Source organism: Lachnellula hyalina, assembly GCF_007821495.1.
Source record: "Lachnellula hyalina strain CBS 185.66 chromosome Unknown contig00154, whole genome shotgun sequence".
Classification (NCBI taxonomy): domain Eukaryota; kingdom Fungi; phylum Ascomycota; class Leotiomycetes; order Helotiales; family Lachnaceae; genus Lachnellula; species Lachnellula hyalina.
In genome coordinates this window covers 54,428-75,265 of record NW_022157268.1, presented here as the reverse complement: position 1 = coordinate 75,265, position 20,838 = coordinate 54,428, and the positions used below count along the sequence as shown (strand labels likewise).

Sequence of the window (20,838 nt, the reverse complement as noted above, 5' to 3'; positions counted from 1 at the left end):
TATCTCCGAAGGCGAAGGAACGCTCGGCCGCGAAGCAACCTGGGACGACTACCCCAACGGCCGCTGGGGCGACGCGCGCTCCCCCGCCTACGGAGAGATAGACGGCTATGGCGTCTCGCTGCACATGTCCACCAACCAAGCCGTGAAGCTCTGGGGCTACCCAACCTCCATCTCCGACATCACCGCGCTCTTTATCAAACACATCGAGGGCTCCATCCCCGCCATCCCCTGGAGCGAAGAAGGGCTCAACGAGGAAACCTCAACCATCAAAACCCAGCTCCTCGCGCTGAACCAAAAGGGTTGGTGGACCGTCGCCTCCCAACCAGCCGTCAACGGCGTGCGTTCTTCGCATGCCGTGTTCGGCTGGGGTCCTAAAAATGGCTTCTGTTTCCAAAAAGCCTTCGTAGAGCTCTTCATCCCCTCATCATCCTTCCCCTCGCTGCTCCAGAAACTAGAAGATTCTGAAGAGGTCAGCTACTACGCCAGCAACGCCAAGGGAGAATTCAAGAGCAGTGGCAATGGAGGCGCGAACGCGGTTACGTGGGGTGCGTTTCCGGGCAAGGAGATCGTGACGCCGACCATTATCGAAGAGGTCAGTTTCCGGGCGTGGGCCGAGGAGGCGTTTGGCATCTGGGCGGAGTGGGGACGGGTTTATGGGCGGGGAAGGGAAGAGAGCCGGGCTGTGGTGGAGGGGTGTATGGGGGATGTTTGGCTGGTTAATGTCATTCATCATGGATTTGTGGAGAAGGATGGGCTGTGGGAGTTATTGCTTAATTGATCAAGACTCTAGTGCATGGGTCACTCATGGCCTGTATGTAGAACGGGCGAATGGACGGTGGTAGGAGTTTGGGAGACGATTGGGTTCCGGGTCACAAAACGGCTTCGGTTACGGATGGGGAAATGGCGAATGGGATCTTTTGCGCAGTTTTCCTCGAGAGGGGTGATTTGAAAGTATATAGATTGGAATAGCATAACGGCATAAGAAATGGCATTTTACTACCACTGACTCCCTGTCCTTGTTAATCTACAACTTATAATCTGCCTGTGTTCAAATACCTCAGCAGTTAGGCCCCTAAAACCCCGAAGGACCTGTGGGTATTTTAAAAAACTATGTTCGAGGCGCTGTTAGGTACTATTACTTGCTTAGAATCTCAGCAGACTTTCCAGAGCCATTCATCCTATAGCTTCAAATTACATCACATCACATTACAAGTTCTCAAATTCAAGGAAAGACGTCTGATTCAAGTGATCTATCTGTCTAGACACTTATGCCACCTGATGTACTATCTCATTCTCCATTCTTCATTCTCTATCCATTCATTGATCGATCCATCCAGCAACCTAGTTCCTCCAATCTAAACCAGAGATGCAAATCAAAGACTCCTCACCGAGCCTTAGATGCAATCCGAAATGGTGGTGATGGTGGTCCTCGTGCTGATGGACGTGGTATCGTAAAAAGTCGTAAGGAAAGCCATTAACGCCGAGTCGAAGATCCAAGGAAATCGTGCTTTTATTGAAAGAAGGGGTTGTTGTACAATGTGTGGTGAAATTTTGGGGTTTTTCGCTGTGCTGTACTGTACTGTGCTGTAATGTTGATGGGAAAGGGGGTTGTTGAAGGCGGAGGAAACATTGATAATGCTGGGCCGATGCTAAGTCAGGCAGAATGAAGAGTCGAGCGTGCGTTGAGGTGTGTGATAGGTGTGTTGAAGAACACCATATCTCATACACTCATTGCAAGGCTTTGATCGTTCAGGCCTCGCCGTAATCTTCGGCAGCATTGTAGAAGTTATCTTGCTCGTCATGTTCATCAGCGCCAATGACCGCATATCCGTTCTGGTGACCATGGTCCTCATAACCGTTGCCATCCTCAAAGCCATCACCGTTGGAAGAAACAGGGGCATCCTCCATCTTAACCATGCGTCCCCCGTCCTCTTCCTCCTCCTCGTCCTCATCCATATCTTGGCCGGCATAACTCAAAGCCTTCGCACGACCAGTCTTGGTAACACGACCTCCTTTGACCTTGTTCAGGGTAGCCTTCTTCTTGGACGGGGTGTCGAACTCTTGCGGCTCTGAGTCATCACCATCGTCTTGGGAAGCACCCTTCTTGGCCTTGGGAGCTCGCTTGCGAGGGGTTGCCGTCTTTGGCGTCTTCGGAGTACCTTCTATGCTTATATCAGCAACTGACTTGTTACGATTCCAGTGCGGTTCTTTCTTCACGCGCTCAAAATAACCGGATACAGCCTTACCTGTGACGCCATCACCGTATTCACGAGCAATGACTATAAAAGAAGTTAGCTAATGTCCTCTTCAAAGCGTAGTGGATTTGTGAATGGATGGGGGAAAACAAAAGGAGATTTGATAAAAAGAAACAATGAAATTCTGGAGACGAGGCATGGAGTGGATGCTGAAATCAGAGTTGACGGCTGCAAATGTACCAGCTAGCATGTCAGCTGCCTCTCGCTTGATAGGACGAAAGCGGTGCTCAAGAGCACTCTTAGTTGATCCATCATCGAGGAGCCGGGCCATTTCTGCAGGACGCGTTAATATTCAACCACCAGAACTGTGCATATAATGAAATGTGCTAAGAGAAATGCCGGAAGTTCTGCTTATTCACCCTTGCCACCAATGTTGAGGTCTCGGGGATCACCGCCGGCCTCGATACAATCGCGCTGGCGCTTTGCATCCGCCTTGATGGCTCGGAACTGGAATCCAATGCCACCACCGGTGCTATCGGTACCAAAGTATGTGCTGATATCTGCCAGGAATGATTAATATCTGAGCCCAAAACAAAAATGTGTATCATGCAAAACGTGCAAGGGAAAAGTGCTCTGAATAAAAGATCAAAGTCAAAGCATCTGACCCTGACGACCCTTTCTATCATTGAAAGCGGAAATTTCGATCTTGGCAGGATCTTGGCCCGTAGCCTTCATATGACTCTGATGCTTGCCAATAGCTTTGACCCGCTCGCATATTTCAGATTTGAGTGCGCTGACTGACGTATCACTGCCCATGAGGCTCGCAATGTCTAGGAGGTCAATTGTTAGACATCCAGATGAAAGCTGTGAAATGTGCTGTGCAAAAAGAATGTGGAAATCAAAATGGTCTGACCCTTGCCAGCCTTGCTAGCCTTGGCGGACTTGCAATCGGTCAGATCAATGTCTTTTGGATCATCTCCCTGAGCTAGCATATCAAGTTGACGGGTTGTCACTGGCTTGATACGGTCATTGAACTGAAATCTGAGCCCATGCGGTGTGCAATCCGAGCCGAACACACGAGCCATCTCTGCAACAGTATTAATAAGATGACCGAAGAAGATGAGATTGTGTACGCGGTGCGAAACAAGACTGAAGAAATAATGGTCTGACTATTGCCTCCCTCAGACACAGCAGTAGGACGCTTGTCTCCACCAATTCCGAGGTTCTTGCAGTCTTCTCCTGCCGCTCGTGCCTTTTGAATCAAAGCAGCATTGGGCCGAAGAACTGTAGACATTTGGAATCTGATGGCTCCGGCTGTTGCATCCGAACCAAAGCACTTTGAAAGCTCTAGTAAAAAGTCAATACGCGCCTAAATGGGACGCAAACTCGCAAGAAGGCAATGATTGTGCTGTGAGGGAAGCCTGAGCTGAAGCGTCTAACCCATATTGCCATATATACTAGTAACATCGAGAGCCTTTGGGTCATCGCCAGCCACAACGCATTCGCGGAGAAGCTGGACGCCCGGCTTGATTCGGCGATGAAACATGACTGTGAGAGCGCCAGCTGTTGTGTCGCTACCAAAGTGCTTGGCAATTGCTGCAACCGAGATCAACACATGTTTCGGAATGAAGAAAAAAACCACCCAAGTCGAATCAAGGAAAACTTGTAGTTGAAGCGCTCAAGACTTTGAAACACAAGATCTAACCCTTTTCAGGCCCCCCTTCTTGAAGTCCAGCGGTCAAGGAAATATCCATGGGATTATCGCCCCGTTCGCGTGCTTCGGAGATGGCTTTAGTCATGGGTTTGACCTTGCCCCAGACATGGGCATAGAGTGTGTGGGATTTCATGCCGCTGTCGTAGCATTTCGTAATCTCTACAGGACTAATTAATCAAAATCCTGTGTACTGAAGTCGGCAAATCGAAGCCAAGAAAGAAAGAAAACGTGCTGTGAAGATGACTGTACGACAGAGCTCTAACCCTTGCCAGGTTTTCCGTCTCGAACATTCTCAACCATGATGACATTCGTGGTGTCTTCACCCTGCTTACGGGCTTCTAGGAAAGCCTTGGCATTGGGAACGATGTTGCGTTGAAAGTAATAGGAAATGCCATTCTTTGTACTAGTATTACCAAAGTATTGAGAAATCTCTATAGGAGGAGTCAATACTTGGCTGCCATATTCGGCAGCGGCAAACAGATACCGACAGAAGGAAAACGTGCGGTGCAGAACAGTAAATAGCAGATCCCTAACCCTTGCCAGGTTTGCCTTGTCGAACATTCTCGATGAGGACAATGTCTTTTGCATCATCACCCTTCTTGCGAGCGTCCAAAATGGCCTTTACATTAGGACTTATATCGCGCTGAAAGTGAGTTTGGAGTCCAGACTTGGTAGCATGGCTGCCATAACACAGCAAAATCTCTATGCAAGTTAACACCAGTTTCAAATCGAAAGCAGAACTCGGAATGAAAACGTGCAGTGCATAGATGATACAAGAAAGAGTATTCTAACCACCGAAAGAAAACTCCTTAAAGTCAATGTTCTGTGGATTTCCACCAGCATTAACGGTATCGGTAAGGAGCTTCACGTCCGGTCTGACAAAACGTGTAAATACATTCTATATGGACTTTATGTTTGCATCGGCGCCGTAGGATCGCGAAATCTCTAAAAGAACATCAATATGACCAGAATGATGTTCCCGGAAAGCGCCGATATCTGAGACAGAAGGAAAATGGGCAGTGCTGAACGATGTAAAGATAATCAAGTTGCCAGACCATTGGTACCCTTGCGGGGTTTCACCCAAGTGAACTCTGAACAAGGGACATCTTTTGGGTCGCCACCAGATTTGATAACACTAGCAACCTTCTGGATGTATGGCCGAATGACCTGACCGACGACGTTTGATACAGCTTTAGGTGAAGCATCTGAACCAAACCATCGTGCTATTTCTACTCGAGACATTAATATGACTTCAAGTGCTGCACCTCGCAAAAAGCCAATTATCGGAAATAAAGGCAAATTTGTAGTACGAAGGACAAAGTCAAGATCTCTCAGGATGACTTCTCCAGGGTCTCCACCAACCTGGAGGATGGCATGGATGTCTCTGATATGCAACGGCAAGCGCGTGGGGGATTTGTGTGCAATATGTTGGTGCTGAAAGAATGTAATGAAAACTGCTTGACCACGACCTTTTCCTCTGGCAGCGACTTCGCCTTGGTGGCCTTCAATTATCAGTGTGATGGGATCAATGCCTTGGGTAAGTGCATTATTGATCCTCTTAGCGTCGGTCTTGACTCTGCGCATTCTGTTCTCAATAGCCGAGTTGGTACAATCACCCCCATACCTGGCCGAGATGTCTATAGCAAATCAATAACAGAAGATGCAAAACAAGGCAAGACAGGTGCAGAGGAGCAAGAGAAAAGTGCTAGTCGCTACCTTGAGCCTTGGTTGAGGAACGAATACCAGCAACTTCAACGTTGATGGGATCCTGGCCATTATCCACAGCAGCTTTGAGAAGCTTGGCAGTCTTGGTGATCAGGGTCATTCGATCCCAGACGGCCTTGTACTTGGTACCCCCACCATAGAATCGAGAAACTTCTAATTGGAGTGATCATCAGGACGAACGCATCGGAGATGTTTAGACGGGAGACGATAGCAGCAGATGTTTGACCGAAGAAAAGTTGCAAGCAGATGAAGGATGAAATTTGGGGACTAACCGTCATAGTTGAGCTTCAATCCGGGATGAGCGGCTACTATGGCTGAGAGGAGGCGGACCGAGGATTCGTAGGTTTTCCAGTTAGGCATCTTTTCGGTTGATGCGGACGAATGACTGTATGAAAGATTCAGGTTAGCAGGAGTAAATATCTTGAAGAGGCCTGATGAAAGATGAAAGGATTTGATGCGGAGAAGAGAAGTTAAAGGTCGTGCAATGAAACAACCTTGAGATCGGATGGACAAGAAGCTTGAAGACCTTGAAAGGAGCAATTGCTTTAAAACTACAAGGTGTGTGGGAGAGACTCTTGATGAATGAAGACATATGTATCTGTTATTGTATGTTGTGGTTGAATGAATGGTGGAAGATGATTGATCTAAAAGGGAGTGGAAGGAAGAGTTGGAGGTGGAGGTGGAAAGTGGGGCCGATAGATGACAGAGCTGGGAGAAAGGAAGGTGCGAGGAAAACATGCAATGTGTAGAATTCAATCTGTGATGGGTGGCAAGGACAGATCGGAAAGTAGGTAGATCGATGTGAAGGTGAGAGAAGTGAATGGGAATATCTCGACTTGAGATACGGGAGTCACAGCAGATGAGGTTCAAACAGCAATCGATGGTGGTAGAAGGTTCATAGATGTAATTGTTGAAGCTCGAGTAGCTTACCTTGCTTGGGGTTGAAAGGATTGAGCTTTGGAGACGCTCAATTGTGACGGCAAGGTCTGGAAGAATGGGCCAAGTCAGCTGTAAGGTCAAGAAATGAGAATACCGAAGAGGTAAACTTGAATCTACCAAGAAGGCTTACTTGGGAAGCTGTTTGCAAAGTGTTGAATTGTGGTTATGTGGAAAATTCGATGCGTTGTGGTGGATGGTGAAGATGAAGGTGGGAAAGAGGAAGGAAAAAGAGCGAGAGAGGTTGGGAAAATGGAGGACTTAAATATTAGGGAAAGGAAAGAGCGGTGGCAAGCGACAATTGAGCCCGTCCTTGAGGATAAGCCATTCTGCCAAGTTACTTTTTCCTTGCCGTCTGCTGAAGGCTGTCCTTTGCAGTGAATAGCCAACAGGTTGCAGGGGTACGAATTTTGCTTGATTCTGCAACTCTTTGATCAATTCTTTACGGAGAAGAACCTGGTCAGTTTCTAGTTGCATCTTATGCCAGCGAGATCATTCTTGACATTTTCCGAGTCCATTTTCATTATCGTTGAGGCGTTCTGCTCTTTGGAGTTCGTGGTGTGAATAGCTGGTCGTTCACAAAAGCTCACAAAACCCCGAGTCGTAAGCGAACCCCAGCTCATACCCCAACTCATCGTCTGCGCAGCTTCCTTTATCCGTTTCTGCCAGCCTATGAAATTTCTTGATCGTAGTCTTCGAGGTTCGTTCCTTTTTCTCGCTCGGGTGGACTAAGATGGAGATGCGCATTTACATCCTCTACGTGAAACCATAAAGACAAGGGATGTCTGAGCTAAAGCATTGCCAGGTCTCAGGAGATAACCTCAATTCAGATAATGTTTATGGGAACCAGCTTTTAGGAATTCTATTATAGACAAATATTTTAATTTGACAAGCTGGTGGGCGCGAGAAACCTGCTCTTTGACACCCATAGTCTCCTTCTTATTCCCTTTACACAAGTCCGCTGTTAATGAGAGCGGATCTGTTCGCCGACGTAGGCCCTGCATGGCTGTACCTATAGCCATAACGACTTGTAGCCATAACGACTTGACGACTCTGATAGCAAACATCAATGCTGCACAAAGCCAAAAGCAATCAGCTTGAGCAGCAAGATCGGCGATTCCTTTACACACGCCAGTCCAATCATATCGAGTCTCCCGACATTGCAAACCCAACACCCTAATCCAAATCGATATATCAAGTCTATTATTAAAACAAATCTATCCTAATCACCTAATCGCACATCCTTTTCCCCCATCGGCGTTCTCGCCCTATTGATGCCATGCCCATGTTCTTTGATCGTGGAAGAATCCCCATCCCCATATACCCAGTACTGCACGCCCAGAAACGAATCACAGCACATCTGGAAGATACCACACAGCTTGAAAGCCCAGGGGATCTCACTGGTCGCCGTAAAGAACCAGAACATCTTCATAAAGTCACCCGCCAACCAGCTCACCAGCACGCTGATCCGGAAACCCTTGCAGGAGCGCGACTTGTAGTTGGAGATGATTTGTGGAAGAGGGAGCGTAGCTTCCACGGATAGTCCGATGTAGCCGATTGCGGCGGAGTAGAAGGCGTAGAGGGACGGCATTGGGGAGAGGACGAGTTCGCAAGCTATAAGGGAGATGAAGAGGTAGAGGAGGAATTGCCAATATCTGATTAATGTTTTATCAGTGCCCGTATTTAATAAAATGTAGAAGAGAATCATACGGTTTCGGCGACCGCCATTGCCAGAAATTGTAGGGCCTTGAGACTCCGAGTTCCCCTTCCCTGCTACCAGCAAATGGTGTAGCTGCGTCTCCCCCTTTTGACGACGGCCCTGGTCGGTGGTCCAGCGCAACCTTCAGTAATACTAGTTGAATGGCAATCATGATGAAGGACTGTATGAGAAGAGAGGTGTCGAATTTCGCCCCTGGGTAATAAAATACTCTGAGGAATATCTTGTCAGCGCAGTTCTTGTCCGGGTTCTTGTCTGCGGATGTAATTTCTACCTTAATATCGATGCAACCAGCATAATCAATGGGATGTCCAGCGAGAAGCCCGCGCTGGACTTCGCCCGATGTATTGCATACGTCTGGTCGGCATAGGAAGTGATGGGAGAAATTATGATAAATAGTGGAGCGACGATGCCCGTTATGAAGGACACGATGCCCATGATGAAGGGAAGCGGGAAGGCGTGGAAGATTTGGACCTGGAATGATTTCGTGTGTATAAATGTCCCATTTATGAAGACATGTCGTTTGTACAAGAATAGATTGTATGGATTATAGTAAATTCAAAAGGGGGTGGTGAAGAGTGAAGATTAAAGGCGCGTCTGAAATAAAGAAGCCAACATTTTTAAATTCAGTCTGCTAGCAGCAGGGCAGGGCAGGCAGGCTCGGCAGGGTAGGGCAGAGGCAGTGAGTGGGGCACGCCAAGCTTCATCTCGGATCTCGCAAAAACAGATAATCCGTGTCCCGCATCATCCCGCACCCGCATACATACCTAGACAGATTTTTGAAAATCTTCAAATGACCCCGCCATTGTGACTCTATACTCTCTACCCATGACTATCCCATGATACCAGTAGCTATGGACCATCTTACAACGCCTGGCGATTCGTGTTTCACGCCCTCCGAGGCAAAGAAGCTGAGCGAGAGGATCAACAAGCTGGGTGTCAAGGTCACCGACATTCGTGGCGTGTATTTGCACTACACGCATTTGAGGTCCGCAGACGGAGCCTTTGTTACAGTGAGTTGTTGCTATTTTTGTTGTGTTCGGGTTTACTGTACTTTTATCTGTATGGAATCTGAAATGATACAATAACGAGCCATTTCAAGACACTAGTGAAAAGTCATGGCTGCTCATAGCTTTCTCTATTATTCGACATGTCATCTCTTCCATATGGCATACAGGCTAGTCATGCAGCCCTACGACCAGCTTCCCGGATTCGTTAGACCTTCTTAGTTTGCCTCTTTTATGCATTTTATAGATCAATTGGTATCAAACAATGCTAACCTTTATCAAGGAGGCAGAAGCAAAACTTAACCAGCTTCTTCCAGGAGCCTCAGATTCCGTAAGCATACAATATGTTGCCCTTCCCATCCCAACATGGACTTAACGCTCCACTTGCATCGACTTCAAATGCGAAGCATAGCGTAATATCCTCAAAACCTAAAAGTAGAGCTAAACCCATTTCTAGGATGCATCTGCTATTCTGGCCGGCAAGCCTGGAAGTCTCTCTCAAATCTACTATGTCACACCAAGAAACATCTCCCCATGGAGCTCAAAGGCAACCATGATTGCCCAAGTCTGCGGCCTCAAGAACCAAGTCCACCGTATTGAGCGAGGACGTGCCGTCTTGGTGAACTTCGCGGAACATTTTGATAGCAAGGATGTCCCATTTAAAGATGTTCTGTAAGTTGCTCGCACTTTACTAGAAATCTATGTTACCGAACGTCAGAATGCTGGCATACGTCGAAGACCATGAATTTGGATGCAGAGTACTAACTAAGCATCTTGTAGGCATGACCGAATGACTGAAAATTTCAGCACCACGGAACCAGATTTACAGCATATGTTTGCAGAGGGCAAGCCTTTCCCGTTAGAAGTCGTTGACATATGGGCTGAAGGATCAAGCCCTCTCGAGGTGCTGAAGCTGTACAACAAGGACCGTGGACTTGCTTTAGATCAACCCGAGGTTAGTCATGCGTCTCACTGATCCTGCAATGCATGCGAAGTAAACTAACTCTTCTTAGATGGAGTACCTTGTGGAAGCTTACACACGGCTTGAGAGACCACCCTACGACATCGAACTATTCATGTTCGCTCAAGTGAACTCCGAGCATTGCCGGCATAAGCAATTCAACGCCAATTGGAGTATCGACGGTATGGGTATGGAGAAGAGTTTATTTGGGATGATTCGGAATACGCATTCCAAGAACTCTGAATTCACAGTCTCGGCATATAGCGACAATGCTGCAGTCCTCGCAGGGGAAATTGCCACCTTCTGGGCACCCGACTACTCAACCGGCCGGTGGATGATGACGAAAGAACGTGTTCATTTCCTTGCGAAAGTAGAAACACATAATCACCCAACTGCAATCTCGTAAGTCAAATCTGCCTCTAGAAAGCGAGTTCTTGGCACTTCCGAGAACTTGGTTTTCTGCTACCCAAAAGGATGCGAGGAAAGGTTTCTAATTCGTCGTACAGCCCATTTCCTGGAGCTGCCACAGGATCAGGAGGCGAAATTCGAGACGAAGGTGCCGTAGGCAGAGGTTCCCACCCCAAGGCTGGTCTTTGCGGATTCTGGGTCTCAGATCTCCTGATTCCCGATTATGAGCGGCCTTGGGAGCAGGATGTTGGAAAACCAGCACATTACGCTAGTAGTCTGGATATTATGCTTGAAGCTCCAATTGGTTCTGCCCGGTTCAACAACGAATTCGGCCGACCTTCTTTATGCGGTGTTTTCCGAACTTTCCTGGCTGATGTGGATGCCGGAGAGGATGGTCGTGAGATTCGTGGTTATCATAAGCCTATTATGGTGAGTTGAATATGCTGATGTGTGGGAGGAGTATAAAGCTATTGTTGTAAAATATTATGAGGCTAATTTATCATGCAGATTGCGGGTGGTGTTGGCACTGTCAGACCACAGCATGCTTTGAAAAGCGGGAAAGACGTCAGAGAAGGAGCTCATGTCATTGTCCTCGGCGGTCCAGCAATGCTGATTGGCCTTGGCGGTGGAGCCGCTTCAAGCAGCGCTTCTGGAGATAGCTCAGTGGAGCTCGATTTCAACAGTGTGCAGCGTGGCAATCCAGAAATGGAACGTCGGGCACAAATGGTTATTGATGCTTGTGTAGCGTTGGGGGAGAACAATCCCATTGCATTCATCCATGATGTTGGGGCTGGGGGGTTATCGAACGCGCTCCCAGAGCTTGTGAAAGATGCTGGCTACGGTGGACAATTTGAGCTCAGACAAATCGAGAGTGCTGATAGTAGCATGAGTCCTTTGCAAATTTGGTGTTGCGAGGCTCAGGAGAGATACGTGATGATTGTGAACCCGGACGGCATGAATAGATTTGTGAGCATCGCAAGTAAGTATCTTCTCCAATGCCATCGACATCATAGTCAAGCGAATTCTAACACTCATATTAGGGAGAGAACGATGTGGCTTCTCAGACGTTGGCAAAGTACTTGCTAAAGATCAAGATGGTGTTTCCAGACTCATAGTAACCGATCGAGACTCTAAGGAATACCCTCGGCCAATCGACCTGCCTATGACGACACTCTTCCCAAAAGGACGGACGCTGGAGCGAATAGTCAAGTCCCGGAAAAACAAACTCACCTTTTTCGATGCCTCGAAGACTTTATCCGAGGCATATCCTCAATTCCCAGAACAAGATTTGATCCGAAAAGCCATCGAACGAGTTTTCACAATGCCAGCTGTCGGGTCGAAGTCATTCCTTATTACTATTGGAGATCGCACAGTTGGAGGATTAACAGTTCGAGACCAGATGGTAGGTCCGTGGCAGACACCAGTTGCAGACGTGGCTGTCACGGCTACGTCGCTGAATATGGATAAACTCAAGACTGGAGAGGCGATGGCAATGGGAGAAAAGCCAACGTTGGCGCTCATCTCACCCAGTGCTTCAGCGAGGATGGCCGTTGCAGAAAGTTTGATGAACTTGGGGGCGGCACATCTTCTTGGTAGTGAGCTGAAAAAGGGGGTACTAAGGCGAGTTGCATTATCAGCGAACTGGATGGCAGCAGTGAATCACCCTGGTAAGTGAAATTATTCTTACAATACGAGTTGGCATTCGCCCAGAGCTTGCTCTTTCCCCCAGAGAAACCCGGAAAATTACTATACTGATTTGTTGGACAGGCGAGGGTGCCGCTTTGTACGAAGCAGTACATGCTATTGGTATGGAATTGTGCCCTGAGCTCGGTATTAGTATTCCTGTCGGAAAAGATTCCACGTCGATGAAGGCTTCATGGAAAGACCAAGAGACAGGAGAAGCGAAAGCGGTCATAGCGCCTATGACCGTAGTCGTTTCGGCATTCGCACCGGTGGCCGATGTCCGAGAAACATGGACGCCAGCACTTCGGAGACTCGAGGATGTTGGTGAGACCTTTCTCATATACGTGGATCTTGCTCAAGGTCACAAAGCCATGGGTGGATCTGCGCTTGCGCAAGCATTTGGCCAGCTGGGAGACGAGGCTCCAGATGTCAGAGACTCAGAGATGATTGTTGACTATTTCGACGCTTTGACTCAATTGCACGAGTCGGGCATTGTGTTGGCGTACCACGATATATCTGATGGTGGCCTAATTACTACAATTGCAGAGATGATGTTTGCTGGCAGATGCGGCGCGGAGCTTATGATTGATGGATTTACTACAAGCGCCTCGCTGCCCCACGTCCTGGAATCGATGTTCAATGAGGAATTAGGCGCCATTTTCCAAGTCCGCAAGTCGGACGAGACAAACTTCAGGAGATGCTTTGCCACATGCGGGCCTCCCCCAAGAATGATCCGAACAATCGGCCGTGTTCCTGCAGCCTCAAAACAAAAACTCTCCCTCCGTTATGGGCAGAAATCAGTTCTATCTATTGACCGCACTGAGTTACAACAGTATTGGTCCAGCACCTCCTACCAAATGCAACGTCTCAGAGACAACGTATCATGCGCAGACTCTGAGTTCGAAACACTTCGCGATGATCGCGACCCTGGCTTACACTACCGCTTGACTTTCGACCCCAAAGAAAACATACTCCCCTTCACGACAAGCATAACAAGCGCATTTTCAAGTTTATCAAGCGCTTTTGCGAAAACGCCCCGTGTTGCCATTCTTAGAGAGCAAGGCGTCAATGGTAGTGTCCCCATTCCTTTTTCAAGATGTTGAGTCCACATCCTTCCTCACTGAGCGACGCTGACCCAAAAAACTGTAGGACATGCCGAGATGGCTTTTGCTTTCAAGGTCGCCGGGTTCGACGCCATAGATCTCCACATGAGCGAGCTAATCGACGGCCGCAATTTGGACGATTTTGTCGGAATCGCCTGTTGCGGTGGCTTCTCATACGGTGACGTCTTGGGCGCTGGTCAAGGCTGGGCGAAGTCCATCCTCATGCACTCAGCTCTCCGCGCCGAATTCCAGAGATTCTTCGACCGCAAAGACACCTTCGCCCTTGGCGTCTGCAACGGCTGTCAATTGCTAACCCGACTCGCCGAACTAATTCCCGGGACCTCGAACTGGCCTCTGTTCCTCGAGAATCAGAGCGAGCAGTTCGAAGCTCGGGTCAGCATGGTCAAGATCCAGGATAATACCAGGACGCCGTCTGTGTTCTTGCATGGCATGAATGGCTCTTCACTCCCGGTTGCCGTCTCGCATGGTGAGGGACGCGCTAGCTTCAAGAAGCAGTCCGACCTGGAGTCTCTGAATGAACATGGCCTCATCCCCATCCGTTACACGGATACTCGAGGCCATGTCACGACCAAGTACCCCGCGAATCCTAACGGTAGTCCGGAGGGCATTGCAGCGGTTAGGAACCTGGACGGGAGGGTCTTGGCGCTCATGCCGCACCCCGAGCGCAGCATTATGGTTGATGTAGGCAGTTATGTGCCGAAGGAACAAGCGGAGGAGTGGGGTGAGTATGGACCTTGGGTTAGAATGTTCAGAAGTGCTAGGCGCTGGGTTGGGTGAGAAACCGCTACGTTATTATAGAATTTGGGCGCGTTGTATACACATACGTATATGCTGGCCTCTAGATAGAATTGCGGCGTTGGAAGTTGGACAGTCTATACAAATCGAATGAAAAATTGTTTAAGCTTCTTTTCATGCTTGCAATCTTGCGTTGAAATGCAAGACTGCTACCTAAAGAGCATCGCCGACAGCCCCCTCAGATCAAGTTTCACTCGCTATATACATGGAGTGCCAAAATCCCCCGTTACGTGCTTCTAAAGACCTCATTCTTGAGGTAGATACGTACACTTCATACTCTCTAGACTTCGTATCCACCAAAGTAATCATATATCCACCTCCCGAATCTTATGTCCAAACATTTCGTTCGAGGGAACACTATTCCTATCCAGTATCTTCTTCGCGGTATCCGCACCAGCAGCTGGCACTTTATATTCAAACCTTTTGCCCTTACCAGGTATCGTGCCATCGGATAACGGATACGGATAGGGCAAGTACTCGGGCATCAGACCTAGCTGGACTAATACTGAAGCCTGGTCCCACGCAATATGCTCGTGGTAGAGTCTATCACCTCGGATGTTTACCACTGATGTGAATGGGACTCTCACTGCTTTTCCAGTAGGTGGGACCCCAGGTAATCTACAGAGTAAGCAACAGTTGGTTCGCATACAGTACTGGGCGAGGAGGTGTAGAGAGGTCCACTTACAGCCAGTCGATCTCTTTGGTATGTGTAAAAGAAAAGACGAACTCGTCGATAACCCGATCAATGCCCACTGTTCTGCTCACAAGCTCCAATTCCGTATCATCGGGATTATTGAAGATGAAATGGTGCCGGTAGAAGTGTGAGAGATGCCCCCGTCCGATGCCTCCTGTCATCTACCTAGCATCAGCTGGTGCTCAAGAGTAGCATGCTAAAGGAATACCTGCCGTAGGTATGTGGTTGACATATGGCTCTTCGACCATTGTCCCCATGGTCTTCTCTACCGAACGTTCCGCAAACTCGAAATAGGTATGCTGGTCCCAAATGTCCTCTAGGTCAAAATACGGACCACCCATATGCTTTTTTAGAAACGTCAAGTTTCTCGTATGCGACACGGATTCCGAGGAATAGTGGAATAAATCATGGCCCGGGGATGCGAAATAAGGAGATGTGGTCTTGGGGTATTCGTGTATAGTGCTTCCGTTTGACTTTTGTAACTTCTCGGCCTTTCCTGCTACATGATAGAGGATTGGAATTGTAATCGTTTCAGACGTTGGTGTCGAAGCATCTGCATATACAACCGCCGCTACAATGTTCGGTTTCGAGGCTACTACTTCCTTTACTGTTTCCCAGACGGTATAACCATAGACTGTGAATCAGAAGAGTTAGAATGCATTCTTAATACCAAATCTGAGTAGATGCATTTATTTGCCTACCAAGAACTCCAATCTTGCTTCCCTCGCAAGCTGTGCACTCCTCAAACGCACTCTCCGCTACCGAGAAGGCTCTCTGGGCATCATTCACCTCTCTACATACACTGTTCTGGATCTTGACCACAGTGAAACCCTCCTCGGCCCATTTTTGTGGTGGTTCAGGGACATCAGACGTGGGTTGGAGAGATAGACTGGATGCGGTGATAAGGATGAGGGGTGGCCCGCGACCTGCGCATTTCAGGAGAGGTGGGTGGAGGACAATCCCTGTTGCTAGAGACTTCAATCCAGCTGAATCCGGAACTACGCCTTCTATTCCATAATTCGACATGTTCTATATCGTTATTGATAGTGGATGAGTTTCAGCGAATTTGTATTGTACAGTATTAAAGCAAGGTGATTCATCGAATGTGTGGACCCACAGGATAAATCTACCCCGCTACAGTACTGTATTGCCCCTTTTCTTCTTTACTCCAACCACGACCACGACGCAGCTGTTGGTGAGAATCTTTAATCCGCACTCTCAGATAGTATCTGTCTCTAGAAGCAGATGGTCCGCACAATCATCACCAGAAGCCTGTGACAAAGTACCGGTTCAACTTGAGCTACCCCTCATGTGCTCCCTCTGAAATCACCATCCTTCTTTTTCCGTTGTCTGTAGTTCAAAGGGGCATCTTTACTTAGAGCCATAGGCCTTGATCGTATTACAATGTTGTATAACGTCCAAGGCTCAGCAGCTGAAGCCGTGTCACCAGTTGGCAGAAGCAGGCCAGCCACATGCCTCTACCTAACTATGCTTCTTTATTGATGTCTTACTTCCTCTCATCATTAGCTTTTCAAAAGCCCAAGCGTACAGTAATAGCTGGACGTTATGTCTTGTGCTATTTGCGTGTCCTTTGAGGGCAATCGCATCCATGTAGGTAGCATCGCTCTTTCCGCTCAAGTTTTCAAAGTATAGTCAGTACCCGCCACGTATTTTTATAACACAAAATCAGCCTCTGATATAACAAACAAGCAGTTCTTTATCCCTATCATTATATCTACATTCTCTTTTCCCCTAATTTCCCTATAAAGGCACCCTCGAAATGTCACAGCCTCTCACCCGCTCTGCTATTTGAATCGGCGATTTCAAAATATGGCCCAGTCCTCCAAATTCACCCCTACGAGACGTACAACCTCTGCTCTGTTGAATGGTTCCTCTCTCATTGCACGCTCATCGATTCCAAAAACCCCTCCAATAACATCGTCCATCCCACACAAGCGCAACTACCTCACGTACCCAAAGAGGGCACACGCTACTACCTCAATATAGAAGAAGCCGTCAAACCTGGAGACTTCCCTGCGGCAAAGGCATATGTGAATGCTTTTTGGGTTTCAGGACAGACCTATACAGACCTTCAATTTTGGTTCTTCAATGCCTACAACGGTCACGGAACCGCCCTTTTCTCCTCCCTGCTTCTCAACAAACCAGCCCACACTGGCACAATCGACCTTTCGCCTTTGGGCGAACATGCAGGGGATTGGGAATATGCTGCGATCCGTATTGACAACCGTACGCAAGATATGATTGGTATAATGCTATCTGCTCATGGGAAAAATATATTCTACAACAAAATGACTGTGGAGAAAGAATTCAAGTTTATCCAAGGTACACAACCTTCCAAGAAAACGACTTCTACCTCGGAGAGTGGAATTATATCGTACTAGCTTCCATAATCTACCATATCACGAAAATCTGACTGCAAGATTTTGAACTCAGGCACTCATCCTGTTATCTACTCCTCCCTCAACGGCCACGCCAACTTTCCCTCTACAGGCCCAAACTACACTGAACACCGTAGAATCCTGGGTACACCCGTTTGTCTCGACTTTAACCGCCTGAACAGCACCGCAGACGGGGGGAAATCACTTGATTGCTCACAGAACTATCAGCTTGTGAACGCACCTTGGCTGAAAGAGGTATGTACCTTATCTAAGCATTTCATCTCTTTATTTTGGTATATTGGGGGTGTTTGATACCCTATGAAGTGTCACAGGAGTCTGAGATACCAAAATTTGCTGATTCTGATTCTCTGTGAAACTGAAGGTCATCAGTCCCGCTTGGGTTGGCTATCCGTATCGATGGGGACCGGAAGGTACGGCTATTCACATGGATACAAAGACACTCGGGAACTTTTTGATAGCTGCGTTGGGGGAGAAGCAGGCTGATCCGTTATTGGACACGCCGGCTGTATTGGCTGCTAGTTGGCTCTTACATGTTTTTGTTACCGCAGATATCAATGGCGCTGGGGCACCGAGCGGGCAGGGTCCCTGGAGTGGGCATTATTAAATAGGATATGACAGGAACTAGTGGTTATGGAAGTAAAATCTGGAAATTGGGAGTCAGCAATCTGCCACAGAAGAAGAGACAATAAAAGAGGTTTCCCATCTACATATCAAGTTGGAAAACCTACATGGTAACGCATTTCATCTTTTTGACATTACTCCTCCATGACATTATGCGTATGCATGCTCACACCAACAGAATTAGATGTTATACATCCTTCGAAAGTAAACACGTCCAAAACACCTAGTCAATACACGCACAATCATCCCTCCCCCCACCCCTCCTCAAACCCCTCCCCAAACTCGGACACCTCCATGCAATCTCCGGCCCACTACACTGCAGCAAAATGGCCCACAGCCTCTCAACAGTAAGTCCCAACACCGGCTCTTCAACACTATCCGGAACACTATAAACGCCATCCTCAGACCACCTCCCCATCCTCCCCTCGCCCTCCAGCATCCTCGGCAACTTATCACTCGCATGCGACCACGCATGCCCCATATCCTCATTCGTCAAGGCATCGTACAGCATCTGCCACAGATCCCTCTTCACCCCGCGCACACGCGCCGCAGAAGCGACGAACTCGTTCCCGCGCGTCACCAGCACACTCTCGCAAGTCGACGCCCCGGGACGAGCAGCAGCCCACATGGAGGGCACGAGATGGAAGGTATCGTCCCAGCCCGTGGAATCGCTACACGCGCCGCACCAGCACTCTTCCTGCTCCCCTAGATGCAGGAATCCTGTTTTGGGTTGCGCGTCCGGTAAGGGGAAGCCGGCGGGTTGGAAATAGGCGTTGAGACGTTTTGTTGTGTGAAGGAGAGGGTATTCAGAGGAAGTTGATAGGAAGAGTGTCTGCTGGGAGATGAATTCCCAGGCAAAGAGGATGTGGTGCATGAATGTTGCGGAGACGCCACCGGAATTGTGGAGGGATTGGATGGAGACGTCGCCCCTGAAGGAGCCGCGGATGGATTCAGGGGTCGCATTGGATAGGTCTGCGTCTTTGGTGTAGACTATGATGCGGGGACCGAAGGATGAGAGGGCCCGTACGGAAGTGTAGGCTGCTATGAGCTCGGTGATGGATTCGACGGGATCGCCGGGAGAATGGGCGATGATTATGTCCAAGGAGCGCGTTTGAGGCGGGCTGTACACTGTGTCGACGGAGAGCTTGTCTGGGCCGAGCCAGGTTTTGAGGTTGCGGTTGTATGCTGCTGTGTCAATCCAGTACATGGAATTGGTGCTTATTAGGACCGCAAAGACAATAGTGGTAATTGGAAGAATTACCGCGAATTGCCATGGCTCTGAATGAATTGGTTGAGGCTTTCGTCGAAAGATTCGTAAGATGAGATTCAGAAACCTTGGGGGATAATAGCCAATATGTCGTGGCCCAACGCTGACAACGTAAAGGATGGTGAAAGCAATAGCTTGATACCAGTTGATGAGATTGTGCTCGTTTCCACAAACGCCAACCAATGTAATCCAGAATCCAGTATGGAGTGTATTTCTGACGGCCTCTTTCCCCTGAATACTTGGATCCTCTAAAGCACCGCCTGCATGGTCTTGCGATAGAAATGGGTAGGCCGAGTTCATCGTTCCGGCAAAGACGACATATAAGAGAGCACCAGGTCCAATATTCATCAAGCTCCTCCAGAAAGCCCACGACTCAATGATGTGAGAAGCGGCAACCATATCCTCAAACTGCACAGTTGCATACCCGGTGATCGCTAAGGCGGGAATCCCAGTCAGGAGAACAACGTGCAAAGGTGTATCCCAAGTAGCTTGACCCTTCTCATATCGCGGGCCGATCTTTGAGATAGATCTGGCAATGCTAGTAAGACCAAGACTGGTGAGTGCAAGAAGTAGCGCTGCATCATCAAGTCGATAGTCCTCATGCACCGCAACAGCTATGCAGAAAGGTACCAGGATGACTTTCCAAAAGGACGCCCAAAAAATATCGGTTTTCTCACGCCTACTCACTCGGATGATATGCAGGAACCGCAAAATTAAGCTATCACTAACATATGTCAAGATCTATTCTCCAATCAGTAACCAACCCTCGAAGGATGGATTATTGCCTTACCGGCAGCATAGCGAAGACCCCCAAATTCTCAAACAGCATCAACGCCCCCGCACCACACAGCACTGCGACGGCCGAAATAGACGCCGACACAAATAACCTGATCCCAATCACAAGTTTCTGAAGCACCGTATACTTTCGCTCCTCACTTCCTTCATTTATAAGTCCTGGCTTCGGAAAGCTCTTGAGCTTAACGAATAACACAACGACAGCCACCGAGCAAGATGCCGTTACTTGCAAGAGCAGCACGAAAAAGAACGCTGCCATTCATTAGACAACGAGCTCGAATATAGAATCAAAACTTACGATAAGCTACAGACAGTTTTCAAAAGTCAGCTCCGTTCACGTGTTCAGGTAGACAAGGAGGAGGAGCAGGAACTTACGAAAGCCATCCCTCAATATCCTCCGCCCAGTCAGCGTAGCCGTGGTGCATAGAATAACAAACAGCGTACCCTTAAAGCTGTTCCGTCCTTCTACTTCCCCATCAGCTGGCTCCTCGTAGTCGCTGTCGTCGTTGCTGTACTCGTGGCTTGGTAGTAAGGCTTCATCCCTTCGCTCGTGCTTGAGTTTCCAGTCCATCTCTCCCTCCCCTTCTCACGAGTACAACTCAATTGCAGAACCAAAGAAGTAGCGTGTAAGTAGTATATGGTCACCTGGTCCTTTTCGTAGTGTGCGAATCATCAATTAGATTTTGCGTTTACCGCAGCGGCATATTAAAAATGTAAGAAATTTCAATGCGCAAGACTGGCTTCATCCCTTGGACAGCGCTGTTGTTCGAGTTTTA

General features: G+C 48.3%; 9 protein-coding genes across 9 annotated transcripts; 2 read left to right on the top strand and 7 right to left on the bottom strand.

The window, feature by feature from the left end:
* Nucleotides 1–1,749: 1,749 nt before the first annotated feature.
* LHYA1_G007407 (uncharacterized protein) lies at nucleotides 1,750–2,526 on the bottom strand (the record flags this gene model as incomplete). Its single annotated transcript, XM_031152336.1, has 2 exons — nucleotides 1,750–2,279; nucleotides 2,436–2,526. The coding sequence occupies 2 exons, from the start codon at nucleotides 2,524–2,526 to the stop codon at nucleotides 1,750–1,752; spliced, it is 621 nt and encodes a 206-aa protein (XP_031002729.1).
* An 80-nt stretch (nucleotides 2,527–2,606) lies between these two features.
* Nucleotides 2,607–3,489, bottom strand: LHYA1_G007406 (uncharacterized protein; the record flags this gene model as incomplete). Its single annotated transcript, XM_031152335.1, has 4 exons — nucleotides 2,607–2,755; nucleotides 2,861–3,025; nucleotides 3,109–3,282; nucleotides 3,366–3,489. 4 exons carry the CDS (start codon nucleotides 3,487–3,489, stop codon nucleotides 2,607–2,609), a joined length of 612 nt encoding a protein of 203 aa, XP_031002724.1.
* A 406-nt stretch (nucleotides 3,490–3,895) lies between these two features.
* LHYA1_G007405 (uncharacterized protein) lies at nucleotides 3,896–4,470 on the bottom strand (the record flags this gene model as incomplete). Its single annotated transcript, XM_031152334.1, has 2 exons — nucleotides 3,896–4,068; nucleotides 4,173–4,470. 2 exons carry the CDS (start codon nucleotides 4,468–4,470, stop codon nucleotides 3,896–3,898), a joined length of 471 nt encoding a protein of 156 aa, XP_031002727.1.
* A 480-nt stretch (nucleotides 4,471–4,950) lies between these two features.
* LHYA1_G007404 (uncharacterized protein) lies at nucleotides 4,951–5,994 on the bottom strand (the record flags this gene model as incomplete). Its single annotated transcript, XM_031152333.1, has 3 exons — nucleotides 4,951–5,546; nucleotides 5,653–5,787; nucleotides 5,907–5,994. The coding sequence occupies 3 exons, from the start codon at nucleotides 5,992–5,994 to the stop codon at nucleotides 4,951–4,953; spliced, it is 819 nt and encodes a 272-aa protein (XP_031002728.1).
* A 1,798-nt stretch (nucleotides 5,995–7,792) lies between these two features.
* Nucleotides 7,793–8,725, bottom strand: PQLC1 (PQ-loop repeat-containing protein; the record flags this gene model as incomplete). The annotated part of the gene is made up of 3 exons (XM_031152332.1): nucleotides 7,793–8,225; nucleotides 8,281–8,499; nucleotides 8,562–8,725. The coding sequence occupies 3 exons, from the start codon at nucleotides 8,723–8,725 to the stop codon at nucleotides 7,793–7,795; spliced, it is 816 nt and encodes a 271-aa protein (XP_031002726.1).
* A 416-nt stretch (nucleotides 8,726–9,141) lies between these two features.
* ADE6 (Phosphoribosylformylglycinamidine synthase) lies at nucleotides 9,142–14,247 on the top strand (the record flags this gene model as incomplete). Its single annotated transcript, XM_031152331.1, has 10 exons — nucleotides 9,142–9,300; nucleotides 9,578–9,625; nucleotides 9,752–9,966; nucleotides 10,075–10,249; nucleotides 10,308–10,657; nucleotides 10,762–11,092; nucleotides 11,171–11,642; nucleotides 11,704–12,330; nucleotides 12,431–13,417; nucleotides 13,496–14,247. The coding sequence occupies 10 exons, from the start codon at nucleotides 9,142–9,144 to the stop codon at nucleotides 14,245–14,247; spliced, it is 4,116 nt and encodes a 1,371-aa protein (XP_031002723.1).
* Nucleotides 14,248–14,570: 323 nt separating this feature from the next.
* LHYA1_G007401 (uncharacterized protein) lies at nucleotides 14,571–15,985 on the bottom strand (the record flags this gene model as incomplete). Its single annotated transcript, XM_031152330.1, has 4 exons — nucleotides 14,571–14,883; nucleotides 14,951–15,113; nucleotides 15,168–15,593; nucleotides 15,661–15,985. The coding sequence occupies 4 exons, from the start codon at nucleotides 15,983–15,985 to the stop codon at nucleotides 14,571–14,573; spliced, it is 1,227 nt and encodes a 408-aa protein (XP_031002725.1).
* A 540-nt stretch (nucleotides 15,986–16,525) lies between these two features.
* LHYA1_G007400 (uncharacterized protein) lies at nucleotides 16,526–17,983 on the top strand (the record flags this gene model as incomplete). The annotated part of the gene is made up of 4 exons (XM_031152329.1): nucleotides 16,526–16,570; nucleotides 16,729–17,302; nucleotides 17,414–17,613; nucleotides 17,741–17,983. 4 exons carry the CDS (start codon nucleotides 16,526–16,528, stop codon nucleotides 17,981–17,983), a joined length of 1,062 nt encoding a protein of 353 aa, XP_031002722.1.
* A 240-nt stretch (nucleotides 17,984–18,223) lies between these two features.
* LHYA1_G007399 (uncharacterized protein) lies at nucleotides 18,224–20,633 on the bottom strand (the record flags this gene model as incomplete). Its single annotated transcript, XM_031152328.1, has 3 exons — nucleotides 18,224–20,008; nucleotides 20,058–20,314; nucleotides 20,438–20,633. The coding sequence occupies 3 exons, from the start codon at nucleotides 20,631–20,633 to the stop codon at nucleotides 18,224–18,226; spliced, it is 2,238 nt and encodes a 745-aa protein (XP_031002730.1).
* Between the last annotated feature and the right edge of the window lie 205 nt (nucleotides 20,634–20,838).